Source organism: Bombina bombina, chromosome 2 (assembly GCF_027579735.1).
Source record: "Bombina bombina isolate aBomBom1 chromosome 2, aBomBom1.pri, whole genome shotgun sequence".
NCBI classification, from domain to species: Eukaryota; Metazoa; Chordata; class Amphibia; order Anura; family Bombinatoridae; genus Bombina; species Bombina bombina.
Window position 1 is genome coordinate 262,166,135 of NC_069500.1, and position 21,053 is coordinate 262,187,187.

At 43.1% G+C, this 21,053-nt stretch overlaps 1 protein-coding gene across 2 annotated transcripts in view; it reads left to right on the forward strand.

Moving 5' to 3' along the window:
* FER (FER tyrosine kinase) overlaps positions 1-21,053 on the forward strand; it is a 728,481-nt gene that overhangs the window by 135,286 nt on the left and 572,142 nt on the right. For both annotated transcript variants that reach the window (XM_053701530.1, XM_053701531.1), the window contains exon 7: positions 17,522-17,659. In XM_053701530.1, the coding sequence (XP_053557505.1) occupies positions 17,522-17,659 (138 nt within the window). The remainder of the gene's footprint in view (positions 1-17,521; positions 17,660-21,053) is intronic.

Genomic DNA, 21,053 nt, shown 5'->3' on the forward strand with positions numbered 1-21,053 from the left:
TCTCTTTCTTTTTCTCTTTCTTTTTCTCTTTCTTTTTCTCTTTCTTTTTCTCTTTCTTTTTCTCTTTCTTTTTCTCTTTCTTTTTCTCTTTCTTTTTCTTTCTTTTTCTCTTTCTTTTTCTTTCTTTTTCTCTTTCTTTTTCTCTTTCTTTTTCATACAGGGCAAGTAGGGAAATATAGTGCATGATTGTTCAGGTAAGTAGGGGCCTAGCTGCAGAGACTTGGAACTGTATATTTAAAGGGACATACAACAAGTTGGGATAGAGACAAGATATAATATATGTAATTTAATTAATTTACCTGCAAATTTATACTGCAGTGCCTCGCCATTAACCTTTTCTTTTTAGTTTTCTGAATTTTAAAGCTCTAACTCCCCCCCACACATTTCCTTCTATGGCTGTATCTACAGTATGTCTATTGCTATTTTAGTAGAATGCAAAAGTGAATAGGGATTATCTGATGGAGCATGCATAGAAGCTGTGAACTCAGTTGAAAAACAATGCTTGTGTCTAAACACTGATTAGGGTGGGTGGAGTTGGCTGCTCCAGGCAACTTAGCTATGTAATTCATTTTGCTTATTTTTCAAAATTATTTTAATATACTTGCCAGCAATTTTTAAACATTTTTTTTATTCAAACTATTTTTACGTAATTAGCCCTTTTAGGATATTTACAGATCTCAACCTGTTTTATGTCCCTTTAAAGACTTGAGCCACAAAGGTTGTTGAAGAAATTTTGAGTGTTTTTCAAATATTTTTGTTTTCAGATATCCTAGTCAGGTTGCAAAGTAGGAGAATGTGCTTAAAACATTAATTTAGAGGAATAATGGGGGGGAAATAAGAAATGCTCTGTAGAAAGAAAATTACATTTTTAGCATATCACTCCCTTTAAAGGAATGGATAATGTACCCAGGCAAGCAGCTGAATGAAACATTTAAAAAAAGGCAAATTTGACGCTAAAAAGCTGTTGTTTCCATCTAAAGGGGAGGAGAGTCCACAGCTTCATTCATTACTGTTGGGAATTAAGAACCTGGCCACCACGAGGAGGCAAAGACACCTCAGCCAAAGGCTTAAATACCTCCCCCACCTCCCTCATCCCCCAGTCATTCTTTGCCTTTTGTCACAGGAGGATGGCAGAGGAGTGCCAGATTTTCGGAGTAGTATCTTATGGAGGGTAGTACTCTTCGCAGTGGGAGTGGAGTTTTAAGTAGTCCTGTCAGCCTCTCGGTGAGAGCCTGGGCAAAAGTTAGAGTCTGGAGATGCAGGGAGAGTCTTTCTGCAAAACCATCCCGACTCATATTAACAGCTCCACAAGCAATCAGTGTTGACTAGTTTCGCTGCCTGCTTTTTACACTCGAGTCCATGTCAGGGGCAAGGCTACTAACCTGTCACACTTGAAGGGCCGCGTTCCTGTTTCACGGCGTAGATTTTGGTAATATCGTTTTATTTTTTTATTACATAATAACACAGAAGACAGGGTCACAGTGTGACGCCTTTTATCTTTAAAGAATCAAGGGTTAATATTCCTGGAAAGGGGATTATTGAACAGGGGGGTTTATACATGATATTGTTTGTGTCATTGCTGCGTTATGTGCGAGATGAGGCTCTGGCAATATGTGGAACTTTCAGGTGACATACAGGAGTATTGCACAACCTTTTTTGGTGCGTTTTCTCCTTAGGCAGGGGCGGTCCTGCCAGGCATTCCATGTGACCGGGTGTGGCTATCTCTCTTCCTCTGTTGATCAGCGGCGCAGGAGATGAAACGGTTTCTGTAGTCTGAGTCATAGGAAGTGGTGAGTGCCCCGGCTCTTGGAGGTTATAAAGGTGCCTATTTATTAAGTTAATCTAGTCCTTAATAACAGCGCAAGCTATGGAGGACTTTGACGCGTTAGAGGGTTCTCCCTCTTTAACAAGGTCTCATTCCTGTGTTTGTGAGGAGGTTCTGGTAGAACAACTTGCTCAACTATGTTCCACATGCCTTAATTAAGTTCTGACATCTAAATGTAAACGGATATCTAGTACTACTAAGCCGTCCACCTCTGAGGGTTCCCCGTCCCATGAGGTGAGTTCCCTGCATTCATCTCTAATTGCACATGCAGTGCTCCAGGGTCCAACCATTACTCCATCGGGAGAGATTCATTGGCCGTCAGATTTTGAGCATCAACTGCAAACGGCGGTATCGAAAGTGATCCATTTCTTACCACGTTCTGCTAAGTGCAAGCGTATTGCGTATCATCGCGGCCCGGCCCAGGGGTTGTTTACGCCTATGGAAATATCAGAGGCGTTGTACGATGAGGAGGCCCCTACTGGTTCGGAGTCCGTGTAATCTAAACCTCCAGCTGTGGAGAAGCCTGACTTTAGGTTTAGGATTGAGAAGCTACCGGAGGAACCTGTGATTCCTAAGCTTGATAAGGTATATGAGGACAGGGTGGTGCCTCAGGCCTTCCCAGTTCCTTTTCAGACGGCTAATATTATTAAAGGGACATAATACTCATATGCTAAATCACTTGAAACTGATGCAGCATAACTGTAAAAAGCTGACAGGAAAATATCACCTGAGCATCTCTGTAAAAAAGGAAGATATTTTACCTCACAATTTCCTCAGCTGCTGCTCAGCTGCAGGAAAAAAAATAAAAAAACGAAATAAACAGCAGCCAGTCAGCATCAACAGTGCTGAGGTCATGAACTCTTTTACTGTGATCTCATGAGATTTCACTGTAAACTTCCTTACACTGAATAGGGAAATAAGATGAGTGCACGAGACTCAATCCCTTAACTGTCCCGGGACAGACATACTGATATGCTGCTTAGAAGTCCTTTACAATGGGATGAGGCTACTGAGAAACTTTTGAGGTAAAATCTTTCTTTTTTACATAGAGATGTTCAGGTGATATTTTCTAGTCAGCTTTTTACAGCTATGCTGCATCACTTTCAAGTGTTTTAACATTTGGGTATTATGGCCCTTTAAGAACGAATGGGAGCGATTAGGTTCTTCCTTTTCCCCTTCTTCTTCCTTTAAGAAACTGTTCCCCGTTCTGGACTCTAAGCTATCTCTACGCTTGCGAAGTGGACAACTATTCCCCTCGAAGATAGTTCGTCGTTTAAAGAGCCCATGGATAAAAAGTTGGAAAACATGTTAAGGAAGATGTTTCAACACACAAAGGTTTGTTTTTCAGCCGGCAGTGGATGTAGCCGCTGTTTCTGGAGCTGCATCATATTGGTGTGAATCCCTGTGTGAAATGGTCGAGGGGGAGACTTCCATTGATAAGATACAGGATAAGATTAAGGCGCGGAAGGTTGTCAATTCTTTCATCTGTGATGCCAATATGCAAATTATTTGCCTGAATGCTAAGGTGTCAGGTTTTTCCATTTTAGCTCGCAGGGCTCTGTGGCTAAAGTCTTGGTCTGCGGACATGACCTCTAAATCGAGGCTGTTGTCTCTGCCTTTTCAAGGAAAGATTCTGTTCAGTCCAGGATTGGATTCGATCAAATCCACGGTTACGGGTGGCAAGGGAGCTTTCCTACCGCAGGATATGAAGGCTAAGCCTAAAGGCCCAGCGCCAGCAGCCCGCTGCAAAAGCGGACCAGTCCAAGGGAACTTGGAAGCCAGCTCATTCTTGGAACAAGTCTAAGCAGAGCAAGAAGCCCCCTGAGACAAAATCGGCATGAAGGGGTGGCCCCGACTGGTCTCCGGGCCAAGTAGGGGGCAGGAGGTTCAGGACCCTTGGGTTCTGGAGGTTGTTGCCCACAGTTACAGGATAGGGTTCAGATCCTATCCGCCCAGGGGTAGATTCCTCCTGTCAAACTTCTCTTCAAGACCAGAAAATAGAGAGGCCTTTCTAGAGTGTGTGAAGGATCTCTCCTCTCTCTGCGTACCCCAAGCAGAAAGGAGTCTAGGGTACTATTCAAATCTTTCTGTGGTTCCAAAGAAGAAGGGCACGTTCTGCCCGATTCTGGACCTAAAGTGTTTAAACAAGTTTCTGAGTATTCCATCGTTCAAAATGGAAACTATCAGATCTATTCTGCCCCTAGTTCAAGAGGAACAGTTCATGACAACTATAGACTTGAAGGACGCTTACCTTCATGTGCCAATTCACAAGGACCACTTCTAGTTCCTAAGATTTGCATTTCTGGACCAACACTTCCAGTTTATGGCCCTCCTCTTTGGTCTGGCGACAGCCCCGAGAGTCTTCACGAAGGTTCTGGGGGTGCTACTTGCTGTGGTCGCTACTTGCTGTGGTCAGAGGCATTGCTGTGGCGCCCTATCTGGACGACATCCTAGTCTAGGTGCCGTCGCTCAGTCTCGCAGATCTTTCGAGGGCTCTTCTTCTTTTGCTCCAATCTCACAGTTGGAAGATCATCTCAGGAAAGAGTTCCCTGTTTACCAGCAACAGGGTGGAGTTCCTGGGCACGATAATAGACTCTGTCCATGAAAATATTTCTCGCAGACCATCAACGCAGGAAGATTGCTTCCTCTTGTCTTGCCCTTCAGTCCTCCTCAAGCCCCTCAGTGTATGGAGGTGATGGGACTCATTGTTTCCAGCATAGATGTCATTCCATTCGCCAGGTTCCATATCAGACCTCTTCAATTGTGCATGTTGAGACAGTAGAAAGGCGATCATTCAGATCTATCACAGCAGATATCCATGGATGCTCGGACTCGGATCTCCCTCTCTTGGTGGATCCGTCCAGGGGAACTGTCCATGGGGACATCCTTCTTGAGACCGTCCTGGGAGCTTGTGACTACGGACGTGAGTCTACCAGGATGGCAGAAGGAAAATGGACCTGGGAAGAGTCTCCCCTTTCCGATTAAATATTCTGGGGTCATTCAGTTTCATCAGATTCCAGACCGACAACATTATCTTGGTGTCTTACAACAACCATCAGTGGGGTACGAGGAGCTCCCTAGCCATGAGGGAGATGTCTCAGATCTTGGAGTGGGTGGAGTCCCACAGCTGCTCTCTCTGAGCGATTCACATTCTAGGTGTGGACAACTGGGAAGAAGATTTTCTCAGCAGGCACTCCTTCCATCCGGGGGAATGGTCTCTCCACCCCGAAGTGTTTGCAGAGATTTGCCTCAGGTGGGAATCGCCGAAGATAGATCTCGTTGCATCCAGACTCAATTGCCCCCGATATGGGTCGAGGTCCAGGGATCCCCAGGCAGCTGATAGATGCCTTGGCAGTGCCTTGGGGGTTCAGCCTAGATTACATTTTTCCACCATTACCACTTCTACCTCATGTAGTGGCACGCATCAAACTGGGGCGAGCTTCGGCCATTTTGATTTCTCCATCGTGGCCGCGGAGGACATGGTTTGCGGATCTGGTGGGGATGTCATCCTCTCCGCCGTGGAGGTTACCCTGTCTCAGGGATCTGCTGGAACAGGTTCCTTTTCAACATCAAAAATCTTGATTCTCTGAGGCTGACTGTGTGGAGATTGAATGCCTAGTCTTGGCCAAGAGAGGCTTTTCTGAAAGTGTGATTGATACGCTAATTCAGGCAAGGAAGTCAGTCACTGGTCGCGTCTACCATATGGTGTGGAGGACATACTTGTCCTGGTGTGAGAAGCATGGATATCCTTGGTGTAAGTTGAAGGTATCCAGGATTCTGTCCTTTTTCCAAGAGGGTTTGGAGGAGGGTCTTGCCACCAGTTCCTTTACAGGGACAGATTTCGGCATTTTCAGACTTGTTGCTTAGGAGAGTCGCTGAGCTCCCTGACATGCAATCTTTTGTTCAGGCTCTGTCTACAATGAGGCCTGTCTTTAGACAGTCTGCTCCCCCATGGAGCTTAAAGTTGGTCCTTAAGGTATTGCAGAAGGTTCCGTTTGTGCCTATGCACTCCATTGACATTAAGATTCTGTCCTGGAAGGTTCTTTTCCTGTTGGCGATTGCATCGGCACGCAGAGTATCTGAACTGGCTGCCTTGCAATGTGAGCATCTTTATCTGGTTTTTCATGCGGATAAGGCTGTGCTTCGCACTGGTTTGAGGTTTCTTCCCAAGGTGGTGTCTAACGGTAACATCAATCGGGAAATAGTTGTAAGGAGAGGTTACTTTATAACCTGGATGTGGTCCGTCCCTTAAAGTTCTATCTTCAGGCTACAAAGTATTTCAGACAGTCTACATCTCTTTTTGTGGTGTATTCAGGGACGTGCAAGGGGCAGAAAGCCTCTTCTACTTCTTTGTCCTTTTGGTTAAGGAGCTTGATTTGCTTGGCCTATGAGGCAGCGGGACATAAGCCTCCTCAGAGGATCACGGCTCATTCAACTAGAGCCTTTCTCTTCATCTTGGGCCTTCACGAATGAGGCATCTATGGAGCAAATTTGCAAGGAGGCTACCTGGTCCTCCTTACACACTTTTACAAAGTCTTACAAAGTTTTTGCTTCTGCAGAAGCGGTTTTTGGGAGGTTTTGCAGGCTGTGGTGCCCTCAGATTAGGTCCCGCCTTTCATTCAGTGTCCTCTAGGGTATGCGTATATGTTCCCAACGGTAATAAATGAAGCAGTGGACCCTCCTCCCCTTTAGATGGAAAACATAAATTATACTTACCTGATAATTTCATTTCCATCGAGGGGAGGAGAGTCCACAGCTCCCGCCCATATCTCTGATGGGCGGACCTAAATTGATTTAATCTTCTGGCACCATTTATACCCTGATGTTTCTCCTACTGTTCCTTGTTCCCTTGGCAGAATGAATGGGGGATGTATTTAAGCCTTTGGCTGGGGTGTCTTTGCCTCCTCCTGGTGGCCAGGTTCTTAATTCCCAACAGTAATGAATGAAGCTGTGGACTCTCCTCCCCTCGATGGAAATGAAATTATCAAGTAAGCATAATTTGTTTTCTTGTCCCTGCTACCTTAGATGGAACCGGCCCTGGTTTAGAGAACTTTACATCATGTGAGAGGAAGAAATATGCCGTCTATAAACTGTGCCAAATGGCCTGCAAATGTATTTGTTTCTCCAACATTGGTGTGTCCGGTCCACGGCGTCATCCATTACTTGTGGGAATATTCTCTTCCCCAACAGAAAATGGCAAAGAGCACAGCAAAAGCTGTCCATATAGCCCCTCCTCAGGCTCCGCCCCCCAGTCATTCTCTTTGCCGCTCTGAACAAGTAGCATCTCCACGGAGATGGTAAAGAGTATGTGGTGTTTAGTTGTAGTTTTTTATTCTTCTATCAAGAGTTTGTTATTTTAAAATAGTGCCGGTTTGTACTTTTTACTCTAAAACAGAAAGGGATGAAGAGTTCTGTTTAAAAGAGGAGTATGATTTTAGCCGCAGTAACTAAAATCAATTGCTGTTCCCACGCAGGACTGTTGAGCCCAGAGAACTTCAGTTGGGGGGAACAGTTTGCAGACTTTTCTGCTCAAGGTATGACTAGTCCATTTCTAACAAGACTGTGTAATGCTAGAAGACTGTCATTTTCCCTCTTGGGGATCGGTAAGCCATTTTCTTAGACTCTTAACAGAATGCAGGCTTATTATGGGCTATACACTGGTTGACACTCTTGTGGGCTAAATCGTTTGCTTTATTTAAGTTTTTTATGAAGCTTGAAGTAATATTTCTAAACTTTTTGTGTGGGGAACGTTTTTAGACGCCAGGCAGCCATTTAGCCATTTAGCCATTCCCAGTCAGGAAGGGCCTTTGACTATAGTAGACAGAGCCTCATTTTCGCGCCATAATTGCGCAGTTTCTTTTGGATGCAGTGCATGCAGCTGCATGTGAGAGGGTCTGGTGATCATTGAAAACGTTCCTGGAAGGCTTAATTTGGTATCGTATAACCCCCAGGGACAGGTGGAGTCGCAGCAAACGCTGTGGCTGGGACTGTAGTGGGGTTAAAGTTGTTAATTGATTAAACGTCTCCGGTTTCCTCATTTAAGGGGTTAAAAGCTTGATAATTGGGGTGCAATACTTCAAAAGCATTAAGACTCTGTGGTGAAAATTTGGTAAAGATTGGATATTTCCTTCATAGTTTTTCACATATTCAGAAATAAAGTGTGCTCTGTTTAACATTTAAAGAGACAGTAACGGTTTTGTTTAAAAACGTTTTTTTTGCATTATTAGCCTGTTTAAGCCTGGCTAACATGTCTGTACCTTCAGATAGAACATGTTCTGTATGTATGGAGGCCAAGGTGGTCCCCCCTTCAAATGTATGTGATAATTGTGCCATGGCGTCCAGACAAAGTAAGGACAGTACTGTGTCACATTTAATAAGGTTGCCCAAGATGATTCATCAAATGAAGGTAGTGGGGATAGTGCTTCATCCTCTCCTTCTGTGTCAATACCAGTTATGCCCGCGCAGGCGACCCCTAGTACATCTAGCGCGCCAATGCTTGTTACTATGCAACAATTAACGGCAGTAATGGATAATTCCATAGCTAATATTTTATCCAAAATGCCAGCATTTCAAAGAAAGCGTGATTGCTCAGTTTTAAATACAGTGGCGCTGACGATAATTTTTGTCATACCCTCACACCAGTCAGAAGTGGCAGTGAAGGGAGGGTTTGTCGGAGGGAGAACTTTCTGATTCAGGAAGAATTTCGCAACAGGCACAACCTGATGTTGTGATGTTTAAATTTAAGTTAGAGCATCTCCGCACATTACTTAAGGAGTTGCTAACTACACTGGATGATTGTGACTCTTTGGTCATTCCAGATAAATTGTGCAAGATGGACAAATTCCTTGAGGTCCCGGTGCACCCCGATGCCTTTCCGATACCTAAAAGGGTGGCAGACATAGTGAATAAGGAGTGGGAGAAACCAGGCATACCTTTTGTCCCACCTCCTATATTTAATAAATTGTTCCCCATGGTCGACCCAAGGATGGACACATGGCAAACAGTCCCTAAGGTTGAGGGGGCAGTTTCTACGCTAGCCAAACGCACGACTATTCCCATTGAGGACAATTGTGCTTTCAAAGATCCTATGGATAAAAAATTGGAGGGTTTGCTTAAAAAGATTTTTGTACAGCAAGGTTACCTCCTCCAACCAATTTCGTGCATTATTCCTGTCACTACGGCGGCGTGTTTCTGGTTCGATGAACTAGAAAAGTCGCTCAATAAGGAGACTCCATATGAGGAAGTCATGGACAGAATTCACGCACTTAAGTTAGCTAATTCCTTTATTTTAGATGCCGCTTTGCAATTAGCGAGATTAGCGGCGAAAAATTCAGGGTTTGCAATTGTGGCGCGCAGAGCGCTCTGGCTAAAGTCTTGGTCGGCGGACGTATCTTCCAAGACAAAATTGCTTAATATTCCTTTCAAAGGTAAGACCCTTTTTGGGCCAGAATTGAAGGAAATTATTTCAGACATCACTGGGGGGAAGGGACATGCCCTCCCACAGGATAGGCATTTCAAGGCTAAGAATAAGTCCAATTTTCGTTCCTTTCGTAACTTCAGGAACGGATCGTCTCCTAACTCTGCGGCCTCTAGACAAGAGGGTAACGCTTCCCAGGCCAAGCCAGCTTGGAAACCAATGCAAGGCTGGAACAAGGGTAAACAGGCCAAGAAGCCTGCTGCTGCTACCAAGACAGCATGAAAGGGTAGCCCCCGATCCGGGACCGGATCTAGTAGGGGGCAGACTCTGTCTCTTTGCTCAGGCTTGGGCAAGAGATTTTCCGGATCCCTGGGCACTAGAAATAGTCTCTCAGGGTTATCTTCTAGAATTCAAGGAACTTCCTCCAAGGGGAAGGTTCCACATGTCTCGCTTATTTTCAGACCAATTCTGGATTTAAAAATTCTAAACAAATTCCTCAGAGTTCCATCGTTCAAAATGGAAACCATTCGAACTATTTTACCTACAATCCAGGAGGGTCAATAAATGACTACCGTGGATTTAAAGGATGCATACCTACATATTCCTATCCACAAAGATCATCATCAGTTCCTAAGGTTCGCCTTTCTGGACAAACATTACCAGTTCGTGGCTCTTCCATTCGGCTTAGCCACTGCTCCCAGAATTTTCACAAAGGTGCTAGGGTCCCTGCTAGCGGTTCTAAGACCGAGGGGCATTGCAGTGGCACCTTATCTAGACAACATTCTAATTCAAGCGTTGTCTCTTTCCAAGGCAAAGGCTCATACAGACATTGTTCTAGCCTTTCTCAGATCTCACTGGTGGAAGTTGAACGTTGAAAAGAGTTCCCTGTCCCCGTCAACAAGAGTTCCCTTTTTGGGAACAATAATAGATTCTTTAGAAATGAAGATCTTCCTGACAGAGGTCAGAAAGTCAAAGCTTCTAAACGCTTGTCAAGTTCTTCACTCTATTCTGCAGCCTTCCTTAGCTCAGTGCATGGAAGTAATAGGATTGATGGTTGCAGCAATGGACATAGTTCCTTTTGCTCGAATTCATCAAAGACCATTACAACTGTGCATGCTCAGTCAGTGGAATGGGCACTATGCAGACTTGTCTCCCCAGATTCAAGTAGACCAGGTAACCAGAGACTCACTCCGTTAGTGGTTGACTCAGGATCACCTGTCTCAGGGAATGAGTTTCCGCATACCAGAGTGGGTCATTGTCACGACCGACGCCAGTCTATTAGGCTGGGGCGCGGTCTGGGACTCCCTGAAAGCTCAGGGTCTATGGTCTCGGGAAGAGTCCCTTCTCCCGATAAACATCCTGGAACTGAGAGCGATATTCAATGCGCTCCAGGCTTGGCCTCAACTAGCGAAGACCGGATTCATAAGATTCCAGTCGGACAACATGACTGTAGCTTACATCAACCATCAGGGAGGAACAAAGAGTTCCTTGGCGATGAGAGAGGTATCCAAGATCATCAAATGGGCGGAGGATCACTCCTGCCACCTATCTGCAATTCACATCCCAGGAGTAGACAACTGGGAGGCGGATTACTTGAGTCGTCAGACTTTCCATCCGGGGGAGTGGGAACTCCACCCGGAGGTCTTTGCCCAGTTAACTCAATTACGGGGCATTCCAGAAATGGATCTTATGGCGTCCCGTCAGAACTTCAAGGTTCCTTATCACGGGTCCAGATCCAGGGATCCCAAGGCGACTCTAGTGGATGCATTAGTGGCGCCTTGGTCGTTCAACCTAGCTTATGTATTTCCACCGTTTCCTCTCCTTCCCAGGCTCGTAGCCAGGATCAAACAGGAGAAGGCCTCGGTGATTCTGATAGCTCCTGCGTGGCCACGCAGGACTTGGTATGCAGACCTGGTGAATATGTCATCGGCTCCACCATGGAAGCTACCTTTGAGACAGGATCTTCTAGTACAAGGTCCATTCGAACATCCAAATCTAGTTTCTCTGCAGCTGGCTGCTTGGAAATTGATTTTATCCAAGCGTGGATTTTCAAATTCAGTGATAGATACTCTGGTCCAAGCCAGAAAACCTGTGACTAGAAAGATTTACCATAAAATATGGAAAAAATATATCTGTTGGTGTGAATCCAAGGGATTCTCCTGGAGTAAAATTAAAATTCCTAAGATTCTTTCCTTTCTCCAAGAGGGTTTGGATAAAGGATTGTCAGCGAGTTCTCTAAAAGGACAGATTTCTGCTTTATCTGTTTTGTTACACAAACGCCTGGCAGCTCTGCCAGATGTACAAGCTTTTGTACAGGCTTTGGTCAGAATCAAGCCTGTTTACAGACCCATGACTCCTCCTTGGAGTCTAAATTTAGTTCTTTCACTTCTGCAAGGGGTTCCGTTTGAACCTTTACATTCCATAGATATCAAGTTACTATCTTGGAAAGTTCTGTTTTTGGTTGCTATTTCTTCTGCTAGAAGAGTTTCTGAATTATCTGCTTTGCAGTGTGATCCGCCCTATCTGGTGTTCCATTCAGATAAGGTCGTTTTGCGTACTAAGCCTGGTTTTCTTCCAAAAGTTGTTTCCAACAAGAATATTAACCAGGAAATAGTTGTTCCTTCTCTGTGTCCGAATCCAGTTTCAAAGAAGGAACGTTTGTTACACAATTTAGATGTAGTTCGTGCTTTAAAATTCTATTTAGAAGCAACAAAGGATTTTAGACAAACCTCATCTTTGTTTGTCGTTTACTCTGGTAAGAGGAGAGGACAAAAAGCTACTGCTACCTCTCTTTCTTTCTGGCTGAAAAGCATTATTCGATTGGCTTATGAGACTGCCGGACGGCAGCCTCCTGAACGAATCACAGCTCACTCTACTAGGGCTGTGGCTTCCACATGGGCCTTCAAGAACGAGGCTTCTGTTGATCAGATATGTAAGGCAGCGACTTGGTCTTCTCTGCACACTTTTGCCAAATTCTACAAATTTGATACTTATGCTTCTTCGGAGGCTATTTTTGGGAGAAAGGTTTTGCAAGCCGTGGTGCCTTCCGTTTAGGTAACCTGATTTGCGCCCTCCCTTCATCCGTGTCCTAAAGCTTTGGTATTGGTCCCCACAAGTAATGGATGACGCCGTGGACCGGACACACCAATGTTGGAGAAAACAGAATTTATGCTTACCTGATAAATTACTTTCTCCAACGGTGTGTCCGGTCCACGGCGCGCCCTGGTTTTTTAATCAGGTTTGAAAAAATGTTTTCTGTATACACTACAGTCACCACAGCACCCTATAGTTTCTCCTTTTTTTCTCCTAACCGTCGGTCGAATGACTGGGGGGCAGAGCCTGAGGAGGGGCTATATGGACAGCTTTTGCTGTGCTCTTTGCCATTTCCTGTTGGGGAAGAGAATATTCCCACAAGTAATGGATGACGCCGTGGACCGGACACACCATTGGAGAAAGTAATTTATCAGGTAAGCATAAATTCTGTTTTTTAATAATTGTATTTAAAGGACTTAATTTGTTATGGTTTAAAATAATAACAAAATATTAAAAATGACTGCACAATTAGGTGTCTCACAATGGTTAAGCATATGCCAAGAGGGGGTAAATATGGTGTATATGTGTATCGCCTTTCTTTTTATTATTATAAAAAAGAAAATTTAAAAGTCCATATGGCAGTCATTGCCTTACACCACCTTTATTGTAGTGTTTTTATTTTTATTTTTTCTATGGGGATTTTAAAAATAAAATAAATTGGCATCTCAACTGAAAGGTTGTGGATAGCAATGACAAGCGCACGTACGCACACTGTTGTAAGACAGAAGGCAATAAAATAATGTAATGTAAAGTTGATAGAAAATAATGTATTTAATGTATACTTGTTTTTAGAGTACTTTTGAAATGAGGTAAAATAAACGATTACCAAATATGTGGCTGGAGGGAATTGTTTTTGCACTTGTTAGCACACGCCCACTTCCTCTACAAACCTCACACCCTTTGCAGGGCTGTTACCAGAATCTATGGATCCCGGCTACCAAAGGATAATATATAGGTAGTAATAAAATGCACATAGTTTTATGCTGTGTGTGTTTATATCATGCTGTGCAGCTTCTGTAAGCAAATAAGATATGTTTGACCAAAATGATTGCTGAAGATATTTTTGTATAAATATTTTGAATATCTTCCTAATCTTATAAATGTAGTTACCTCTGCCTATGTAAAGTTCTTGTCATAGTTGATTGGAGCTGCCAGAAAAAAAATCTCTTGCATGAGTAAGACAAAGCATGCAATTGTAAACAACCTTCCAGTTTACTTCTATTATCACATTTTCTTAATAACTTTTAGTATCCTTTGTTGAAAAGCAGAGAGTTAAGCTCAGGAACATGCACGTCTGCAGCACTATATGACAGCTGTTTTTTAAGAGAACTAGACGGCAGCACTTTTCTCTTGTTAAGTGTATCCAGTCCACGGATCATCCATTACTTGTGGGATATTCTCCTTCCCAACAGGAAGTTGCAAGAGGATCACCCACAGCAGAGCAGCTATATAGCTCCTCCCCTCACTGCCATACCCAGTCATTCTCTTGCAACTCTCAACAAAGATGGAGGTAGTAAGAGGAGAGTAGTGTATTATAGTTAGTTTTTATCTTCAATCAAAAGTTTATTATTTTTAAATGGTACCGGAGCATACTATTTTATCTCAGGCAGCATTTAGAAGAAGAATCTGCCTGCGGTTTCTATGATCTTAGCAGAAGTAACTAAGATCCACTGCCGTTCTCACATATTCTGAGGAGTGAGGTAACTTCAGAGGTGGAATGGCGTGCAGGTTTTCCTGCAATAAGGTATGTGCAGTTAACATTTTTCTAGGGATGGAATTTGCTAGAAAATGCTGCTGATACCGGATTAATGTAAGTTAAGCCTAAATGCAGTGATTTAATAGCGACTGGTATCAGGCTTATTAACAGAGATACATACTCTTATAAAAGTGCAATATAAAACGTTTGCTGGCATGTTTAATCGTTTTTATATATGCTTGGTGATAAAACTTATTGGGGCCTAGTTTTTTCCACATGGCTGGCTCTCAGTGCATGGAAGTAATCGGCTTAATGGTAGTGGCGATAGACATAGTGCCATTTGCGCGCCTGCATCTCAGACCGCTGCAATTATGCATGCTCAGTCAGGGGAATGGGGATTACCCAGATTTGTCCCCTCTACTAAATCTGGATCAAGAAACCAGAGATTCTCTTCTCTGGTGGTTATCTCGGGTCCACCTGTCCAAGGGTATGACCTTTCGCAGACCAGATTGGACGATTGTAACAACAGATGCCAGCCTTCTAGGTTGGGGTGCAGTCTGGAACTCCCTGAAGGCTCAGGGTTCATGGACTCAGGAGGAGAAACTCCTCCCAATAAATATTCTGGAGTTAAGAGCAATATTCAATGCTCTTCTAGCTTGGCCTCAGTTAGCAACACTGAGGTTCATCAGATTTCAGTCGGACAACATCACAACTGTGGCTTACATCAACCATCAAGGGGGAACCAGGAGTTCCCTAGCGATGTCAGAAGTCTCCAAGATAATTCGCTGCTCAGAGACTCACTCTTGCCAGCTATCAGCAATCCATATCCCAGGTGTAGAGAACTGGGAGGCGGATTTTCTAAGTCGTCAGACTTTTCATCCGGGGGAGTGGGAACTCCATCCAGAGGTGTTTGCTCAATTGGTTCATCGTTGGGGCAAACCAGAACTGGATCCCATGGCGTCTCGCCAGAACGCCAAGCTTCCTTGTTACGGATCCAGGTCCAGGGACCCAGAAGCGGCACTGATAGATGCTCTAGCAGCGCCTTGGTTCTTCAACCTGGCTTATGTGTTTCCACCGTTTCCTCTGCTCCCTCGACTGATTGCAAAAATCAAACAGGTGAGAGCATCGGTGATGTTGATAGCGCCTGCGTGGCCACGCAGGACCTGGTATGCAGACCTAGTGGACATGTCATCCTTTCCACCATGGACTCTGCCTCTGAGACAAGACCTTCTAATACAAGGTCCTTTCAATCATCTGAATCTAATTTCTCTGAGACTGACTGCATGGAGATTGAACGCTTGATCTTATCAAAGCGTGGCTTCTCCGAGTCAGTCATTGATACCTTAATACAGGCACGAAAGCCTGTCACCAGGAAAATTTACCACAAGATATGGCGTAAATATCTTCATTGGTGTGAATCCAAGAATTACTCATGGAGTAGGGTTAGGATTTCTAGGATATTGTCCTTTCTCCAAGAGGGTTTGGACAAAGGATTATCAGCTAGTTCTTTAAAGGGACAGATTTCTGCTCTGTCTATTCTTTTACATAAGTGTCTGGCAGAAGTTCCAGACGTTCAGGCATTTTGTCGGGCTTTAGTTAGAATTAAGCCTGTGTTTAAACCTGTTGCTCCTCCATGGAGCTTAAACTTGGTTCTTAAAGTTCTTCAAGGGGTTCCGTTTGAAGCCCTTCATTCTATTGATATCAAACTTCTATCATGGAAAGTTCTGTTTCTGATGGCTATTTCCTCGGCTCGAAGAGTCTCTGAGTTATCTGCCTTACATTGTGATTCTCCTTATCTGATCTTTCATTCAGATAAAGTAGTTCTGCGTACAAAACCTGGGTTTTTACCCAAGGTGGTTTCTAACAAGAATATCAATCAAGAGATTGTTGTTCCATCATTGTGTCCTAATCCTTCTTCAAAGAAGGAACGTCTTTTGCATAATCTAGACGTAGTCCGTGCCTTGAAGTTTTACTTACAAGCTACTAAAGATTTTCGTCAAACATCTAACCTGTTTGTTGTTTACTCTGGACAGAGGAGAGGTCAGAAGGCCTCGGCAACCTCTTTTTTTGGCTTCGGAGTATAATCCGTTTAGCCTATGAGACTGCTGGACAGCAGCCCCCTGAAAGGATTACAGCTCATTCTACTAGAGCTGTGGCTTCCACCTGGGCCTTTAAAAATGAGGCTTCTGTTGAACAGATTTGCAAGGCTGCGACTTGGTCTTCGCTTCATACCTTTTCAAAATTTTACAAATTTGATACTTTTGCTTCTTCGGAGGCTGTTTTTGGGAGAAAGGTTCTACAGGCAGTGGTTCCTTCCGTTTAAGTTCCTGCCTTGTCCCTCCCATCATCCGTGTACTTTAGCTTTGGTATTGGTATCCCACAAATAATGGATGATCCGTGGACTGGATACACTTAACAAGAGAAAACATAATTTATGCTTACCTGATAAATTTATTTCTCTTGTAGTGTATCCAGTCCATGGCCCGCCCTGTCCTTTTAAGGCAGGTCTAAATTTTAATTAAACTACAATCACCACTGCACCCTATGGTTTCTCCTTTCTCGGCTTGTTTCGGTCGAATGACTGGATATGGCAGTGAGGGGAGGAGCTATATAACTGCTCTGCTGTGGGTGATCCTCTTGCAACTTCCTGTTGGGAAGGAGAATACCCCACAAGTAATGGATGATCCGTGGACTGGATACACTACAAGAGAAATACATTTATCAGGTAAGCATAAATTATGTTTTTTGTGCCATGTAGCTCTCCAGACCTGCTCTACTGGCCTATGTGTCTTATCAGCAAAGAATACCAAGAAAACAAAGCAAATTTGATAATAGAAGTACAATGGAAAAATGTAAAACGTTGTATGCTCGGTCTGTATCGCAAAAGGAAAATTCCATTCAATATTTTTAGCTCAAAAATAATAGGTCTAAACCCAGCCACTATAGAAAATGCATTGGGTGCTGCACAAAGTAAAGCTAGAGGGGATAAATATACATTATATATCTTTTTTTTTTCTCCTGTATTATGCCACCTCCTCAACTCATTAATATATTTATTCCTCATGTTTTTACCTCTTGTTCCTGCAGTTTTCAACATTTTCCACCACTTAATCCCACTCATGCAAATTCCCCTCTACAGCCAGACCAAGACACTTTCGCTTTTTACTCTCTGGATTATAGAAGGTTTTACAGAGCTGTTATAAACCCTGAAAAAATAGATAACATTTTAAACTTTGTGGAAGATCTATAACTTTAAAGCATGATTGAAAACAAATATGACAATTTACCTAGTGAAAGTTTGCACTGTATTAAAAAAATAAGTACTCATGACAAATGTATAGTATTGTTTATCTTATTTTATGTGTTAATGCACATATTTCCTTGTGGATAGTGGTCTGTGAATTCTAATGTATATTTTACTACCACAACTATTGCTGTTATCAACTTGTTACATTTTTATAATAGTAACTTTTTGTTTTACTTTTTTCAGTAAAGGAATAATACAAGAATATTGTCAGATTACCAGCTTGGTCTCAGAGGAAATAGTGACAGTCCATAAAGAAATCGAGACGTCTGTAGAGGAAATAAATCCAAGTACTGAATATGATGGTTTCATTGAAAAAAACAGGTTGTGTTTTCTTTATATTTAAACACAAACTTTCTTTTTTTTAAATTGAGGCTTTTAAGCAGTTAATACAAAAGAAAAACAATGTTTACAGTGCACGTCACAACAGATCGGTCAATAGTCTGTAAATAAGCAATGAATAAAGCATTACACTCTCATCATGACAATCTAATGTAGTACTATAAACAGATGCAGAAATAAACCAAAATTGGCTGGTCACTTATAATAAAATCAACACTATAATACAAAAAAAAACCTTTTTATATTTTAAATATTTATATGATTTCTTTCAACTTGTAACTGGCCTCTTTTGGACCATGTAGTCTACACTTATGTTAATATGAGAAGAAAAAGAGATAAAAATAAGGGAAACTAACCCCTTAATGACCACAGCATACTATGTACATCACTGGTTGTTAAGGGTTTGTATGGGTGTAATAGCGCGTGCCTTGCGCTCCCTCCCTCCTGCAGGCTTGCTAAAATAGAGCCCCAAACGCACCCCTATGGAAAGACCAGCGATGTAAACTAAGAAGTCATGAAAACATATCTAAGAATGTTGAACTGAAACCTTATATATGTTATATAAGGCTACTCTTAACACAGTGACAACTTATAGTGACAGAAGGTACACTGAGAAAGGAAAGAGACCTCTCTTGGGCCTCCCATATTAAACATCATTTGAATATTAACTTTAGTATTAGTATTAGAATTTACAGGTGTACATGTTTCATATTAACAATCTTAGAAGTAAGGAGGAGCTGTACCAGATTAAGTTTAAACCTAAGATGCAACATACAGAAAAGAGTGATTCAATAGCACCGTCCCCCAAATACAATTCTTTCAAAGTTTGTAATGAATTGGTAAACCAATTTTTCTTCTTAAATGGAAAGAGTCCACAGCTGCATTCATTACTTTAGCGAAATAAGAACCTGGCCACCAGGAGGAGGCAAAGACAACCCAGCCAAAGGCTTAAATACTCCTCCCACTCCCATCATCCCCCAGTCATTCTTTGCCTTTCGTCCCAGGAGGATGGCAGAGAAGTGTCAGAATTTTTTATTTTTGTCTCTTATGGAGGGTAATACTCTTCGGCATGGGACAGGAGTTTTAAGTTGTCCTGTCAGTCTCTCAATGAGGGCTTGGATGAAAGTTAGAGTCTGGAGATGCAGGAAGAGTCTTTCTGCGAAACCTTCCCGACTCATATTAACAGCTCCTCAAGCAATCAGCGTTGTCGAACTTCGCTTCGCTGCCTGCTTTCTTCTCTCAAGTCCATGGTGGAGGCGATGCTACTATCCGTCACACTTGAAGGTCCGTGTTCCTGTTCCACGACGTAGATTCCGGTAATATCGTTTCATTTTACTTTATTTGCAATGTACTGTAATGTGAATGTTTCCCGAGAGGCTACCACCTTGCTGGTCTAACTATACATAAGGGTCTCAGTGAGTCTCTTTTAGTATCTTGGAATCAAGGGTTAATATTTCCTGAGGGGGGTTATTGAACAGGGGGGTTTATAATCATGTTTGTGATTCAACCTGCTTATGTGCGATGTTTACTGGGCTTGTGGTTGGAACATTGAGGCCTTTGGAAGTGACGCAGCATTTTGGTTGGGCACGCTTGTTTGGACTGTAAGGTTCACCTTGTGTTTGGGCGTGGCTACGTTCCGTTTTTACTTTTCCACATTCCCGACCGCGTGGCGGAGGAAATTTTCTAGTCTGCAGGGGTCTGGTCATAGGAGGTGGTGAGTGCCCCAGCCATTAGGGGTGTCAGGTGCCTTTTTAGTTTTCACTACTTTAGTCCATATTTAAATATCCTCTATCCAGCTATGGAGGATTCCGATGCTGAGACTGTATTCATTTCAGATTCAGCTACAGAGGATTCTGATACTGAGACTGTTTTGATTTCAGATTCTGTGTCCGGTGATGAATCCGGAGTGGCCTCATTGACGCCTGTCAACCAGTTTTGTTCCGTATGCCATTTCAGAGCGCCTGGTTGCTCCGGCTTGGGGAATCAAGGGACTGCTGAGTCATTCGCCTCTGGGGGTCCTGTCTTCCGAGAGGCGAGTTCCCTACCAAATCATACTTGTGCACATCCGGATAACCCAGTTTACGGTTCCTCCATGCGTGGTGGCATGTTTGCGGGGTGGCGTGTTTCCCCCGGAGGTTGCAGTACGTTTTCGCTTCCACATAATGTTGGCGATTGTTCGTCTGCAGAGTCCAGACGTTTCTTTGAGAATGTGCTCGTGCCCTATTGTCCCGGGCCTTCCGCCTTAAGGAGGGCTCCTTCAGTTCTCCGCGGGGGTATCTGTCCCTGAGTGTTGTGCCTTCCGTTACAGGATTGCGCCTTCCTGTGTTTCTCAGACATGTTTTTCAGTTATTTAATGACCCTGTTGTTACCAGATACGGGGAATTTCAAGGGACAGTCTAGGCCAAATTAAACTTTCATGATTCAGATAGAGCATGTAATTTTAAACAATTTTCCTATTTACTTTTAAAACCAATTTTGCTTTGTTCTCTTGGTATTCTTAGTTGAAAGCTTAACCTAGAAGGTTCATATGCTAATTTCTTAGACATTGAAGGCCACCTCTTTTCAGAATGCATTTTAACAGTTTTTCACCACTAGAGGGTGTTAGTTCATGTATTTCATATAGATAACACTGTACTCGTGCACGTGAAGTTATCTGGGAGCAGGCACTGATTGGCTAAACTGCAAGTCTGTCAAAAGAACTGAAATAAAGGGGCAGTTTGTAGAGGCTTAGATACAAGATAATCACAGAGGTTAAAAGTATATTATTATAACTGTGTTGGTTATGCAAAACTGGGGATTGGGTAATAAAGGGATTATCTATCTTTTAAAACAATAACAATTCTGGTGTAGACTATCCCTTTCAGTCTGATAATTTGAATGGTGCACCACATTAGACGTGGGGATGAAGTAATCTCCTGATTGTCATTTGTTGATCTTTCCCAGTTTTGTGATATAGGGCTCCGTTTGGCTGGTCCTGCTGGTAGACCTGTGTCTTTTGGGTGTTCACTACCGTGTTGCCTTATATTTTATTTATATCTGATGGGATATATTTTATTTGTTTTTGTTTCCTTCGGGAACCTTCTGGGATTGATACGCTTTATTACTTGTTCGGAAGTTGTTGGACATGTTCGTCCTCTGTTAAGAATGTATGTTTTCTGTTTTTTTTTCCCCTACGAGGAAAAATTTACGCAGCTTGCCGGTTGGGACCCTAGGTGCAGGCTGGTCCTGTCGAGTTTGTTCAGTTTTGCGGCAGTTCAGACACATGGCGCTGTTCTGCTCGGCTGGTTCGGTAGAAGCGCTGAGTGCTTAGGTTATTATTTTTTTTCATGTTCAACTAAGCATTCGAGAGGACCTGTGGGTCCGTGAGGTGGGAAGG